General features: G+C 48.6%; 1 protein-coding gene across 1 annotated transcript; it reads left to right on the top strand.

Annotated features, from left to right (window-relative positions):
- Positions 1-305: 305 nt before the first annotated feature.
- Positions 306-3,382, top strand: LOC148514714 (uncharacterized). Its single transcript, XM_088481043.1, has 3 exons — positions 306-936; positions 2,995-3,060; positions 3,309-3,382. Exons 1-3 carry the CDS (start codon positions 306-308, stop codon positions 3,380-3,382), a joined length of 771 nt encoding a protein of 256 aa, XP_088337169.1.
- Positions 3,383-3,605: the final 223 nt, after the last annotated feature.

The raw sequence follows: 3,605 nt of genomic DNA, 5'->3' as shown, positions 1-3,605 counted from the left end.
ATATGGTTTCACACCTAATCGTATGTTTATTTATTGCAAATATCACTCTCATTTCGCGTATGTAATAGGTGGCAATATTTCAGTCCCATACGCTGTTCGCATGCGACGTCTCGCGATGAAACTCCTTGGAAAAGGCTCAAAATTTAGACCAACCGGAATGCGATTTTCATTTCAGCATGCATACTGACACAAAGAGAATCAACCATTGGCAGTCCCATGACTTAGGCATCACACACACTATATAAACCCCTGAGCCACCATTTTGTGCTGTGATAGAGAGTGTGGAGCTGAATCAATGATGCAGCATGGCAAGCAGGAGAGCTGGGGGAGCTCAGCAGAGGCTGGAGGAGAAGGAGGAGGAGAAGCAGGATCTGGAGGTGATTGTCAGGCAGAGTCACAGTCATCAGGAGGAGGAAGGTTTGTCTGACCAGGAAGTGCAGGAGGAGGATGATGACACACAGGTGGAGGAGAAAAATGGAAAGGAGGGGGAGGATGAAGAGGAGGAGGCTGAGTCTGCTGGTCCATTGCCTGGGAGGACACGCTGTGGGCGCAATATGAGCTTCACCTATGAAGGAAATTCTGCACTGGTACATGCTATGGTACCAGTGTTCACACGTCTCCTGGGAGAACGCGCACATTCTACCCCCCTGGTCAGAAAGAAACAAATGTGGGTTGACATCACAGAAGCTGTTAATACTGTCAGTAGCTGCAGACGTGACGTTTACAACATTAAAAAATGTTTCAACGACATCAAACGTGTGTTAAAGGGGAAAATGGTGGATAAAGTTAAGCGGTCCCGCAAAAACGGTGGTGGCCGTCACATCCCCATACACTACACATCTTATGAACAAGAGCTCAAACAGATAATTCCACCAGATATCCTACATGGAACTCAGATTGAGGATACAGACAGACCTCCAAACCCGGCCCCTATTGGTGAGTAACATAACAATACTCGGTATGCGTTTATGATGCCGGCGGTCGATATGCCGACCACGGGCATCTCCACTACAGAATCCCAGCGAGGGATAATAAACCTACGCCGGGAGACCGGTGAACGGCATCCCGATCAAAGGGATGCCGGGCACCGAGCGTGGGGGGGAGGGTTAGGTTAGGGTATGCAATCGGGAAGCCGACTGCCTAAATACCGGCAGCCGGCTTCCCGACTGTCATATCCCGGCAAGGGTGAAATGCCGGGCGTCTAGATGTAGACGCCCGGCATTTCCCCGACACCGGGAGACCGGTGCCCGGCATCCCGATCGTAGTGATGACGGGCGCCGCGAGCGGACAGCCGTGTTTTAGGTTTAGGGCTCCCGGGGGGGACTTAGGGTTAGGCACCCCCCCGGGAGGGTTAGGCTAGGGGGAGGGAGGGTTAGGGTTAGGCACCCTGGGGGGGGGACTTAGGGTTAGGCACCCTCCCGGGGGACTTAGGTTTAGGCAGCGGGGAAGGGAGTGGTTAGGCACTTAGAGGGGGGATTAGGGTTAGGCACTTGGGGGGAGGTTAGGGTTAGGCACCCCTAAGGAGGGTTAGGGGCGTAGGTTAGGTTAGACAATACTTACCTATCCACGATCGGGATTTCCAGCGCTATCGGGCTTCCGCTGCCGGGATCTCTGCTGATGTCGGGCTGCCGATGCCGGGAATCGAACCATTTCATACCAATTCCAGGTTTAGGGTTCCGGGGGGGGGGGGGGGAGACTTAGGGTTAGGCACCCCCCCTGGAGGTTAGGTTTAGGCTAGGGGGAGGGTTAGGCACCCCCGGGGGGAACTTAGGGTTAGGCACCCCCCACGGGGGACTTAGGTTTAGATGGCGGGGAAAGGGGGGTTAGGTTTAGGCACTTAGTGGGGGGATTAGGGTTAAACACAGTGGGGGGAGGTTAGGGTTAGGCACCCTAAAGGAGGGATAGGGTTAGTGGGTAGATTAAGTTAGATAATACTAACCTTTCGCATGATCGGGATTTCATTCCACGTCGGGCTGGCGCTGCCGGGATTTGAATTGATGCCAATACTCATATTACATATTTGTATTAGCATCATTTTCAGGGGTGTTATTACTGCTCTATTACTGTACAATACGCTGCTGCTGTACAACTACACATACAAGTATGCTCTCACCTAGATTGCCCAGAGTACAAAGATGTTATTGTTTGGCAATGCTGGGATGTGTAGTGCTACTTTTTTTTAGGGGTTTGTGTAAAGAATAATGTTATCATGTAAAAATAGAATAGAACTCAACACTAATATTTTGTTAAGCTAGCACAGAAAGGGCCATTGCACTGTTAGCTTAAAAACCACAGTCTTTTTGTTGTTTGCACTAAGGACCTCATTCAGAGTCGGTCGTTGCGGCCGCTCGGTCGTACGCCACCGATGTTCGCTAAACTGCGCATGCGTAAAATTCGCAATGCGCGTGCGCAAACTAGCTATTACGATCAGAAATTGCTCTCTCCTTGAACAGAGCCAGGCCGTTAGTTTGAGTGACAGGATGAGGCGTTTGTGGGTGGTAACAGGGGAATGTGCTTGTGAACGGGGGAGTGGAGATCCGAACGCAGGCGTGCCTGACTATGCAAACGGCATTTTATGGGAGTGCATAATTAACTAAGTAGTGTCATGGCACATGTGACATGGGAAGTTTTTACACTGACTTGATCGTAGTGCTTAAGAGAGGGTATGGTCAACCTTAAGATCTACGACCATCTCCAATGGTTCCCGATGGTGTCGATTAATTCTTATATGCCCGGAGATGACGTGTATTGCGAACGAGAAGGGGGCGCGTTTTTAGTCTTACGGCCGCATGCTCCCCTCGCTCGTCCAGCTAACGATCCCATCTTAACGACGCAACTTACGAGCGCTTCATTTGCATATCCGGCCCCTTTTACCTTACGACCGAGCGGCTGCAACGACCGACTCTGAATGAGTAATTTTATTTGTCCACTGCTACAAATAGTTTTAAAACACATGTAATACAGCAAATAATAATAATTGGGATTGTTCCGCAGCTGCTCCAGGGAGGAAGAATTCAATGGCAAAAAGGGCTCGTCCACGTGTGGAAGAACATGCTGCAGGTATGTGCTAACATAGAAATGTAGGGAAAACAGCAAAAAAGTATGCACATGAGCATTTATTGACGAAACAGACCCAAAGCAAACATGCTTTAATGAGGACATTATCCTTAGATTTATATACACATAACTTTAGATTAAATTAATGTGGCCACAATCTGCATACAATGCAGAAGCAGTAAAACTGTCTAGCCTTCCCCCCCTCCACCACCATTATTTAAATATAATTAATAATCCCTACTTTTTTTTAGGTCCACCATGCCACATCGACCAACTCCACAACTCCATCATCAGGAAGAAGATGATGATCACAAGATCGTCTTAGGTCCGTATTCAAATTATGGCGAAATGTCATCATTTTCGCCTATTTGAAATATCCCTGTATTCAATTACATTGACTTTTCGCCGGTGCGAGAAGTCAATGTAAAAAAATGGGGATAATTTTTTGCCAGCCTTTAGCAGGCGAAAAAAAATGCAGAATTGGGGTTTAGGGATGCAAGCGTTATATAAAAAATAGCCTGCACCATTGGGAATGGCCCCTTAAAACG

This window comes from Taudactylus pleione, unplaced genomic scaffold (genome assembly GCF_031769625.1).
Source record: "Taudactylus pleione unplaced genomic scaffold, aTauple2 ptg000260l, whole genome shotgun sequence".
Classification (NCBI taxonomy): domain Eukaryota; kingdom Metazoa; phylum Chordata; class Amphibia; order Anura; family Myobatrachidae; genus Taudactylus; species Taudactylus pleione.
Note: the sequence above shows the minus strand (reverse complement) of the source record. Positions and strands in the feature narration are given on the sequence as shown.

Coding starts and splice junctions, on each gene's coding strand:
- LOC148514714 (XM_088481043.1), top strand. CDS start 306: ATGGCAAGCAGGAGAGCTGGGGGAGCTCAGCAGAGGCTGGAGGAGAAG. Junction 937..2,994: donor TCCAAACCCGGCCCCTATTG/GTGAGTAACATA, acceptor ATTGTTCCGCAG/CTGCTCCAGGGAGGAAGAAT. Junction 3,061..3,308: donor TGTGGAAGAACATGCTGCAG/GTATGTGCTAAC, acceptor ACTTTTTTTTAG/GTCCACCATGCCACATCGAC.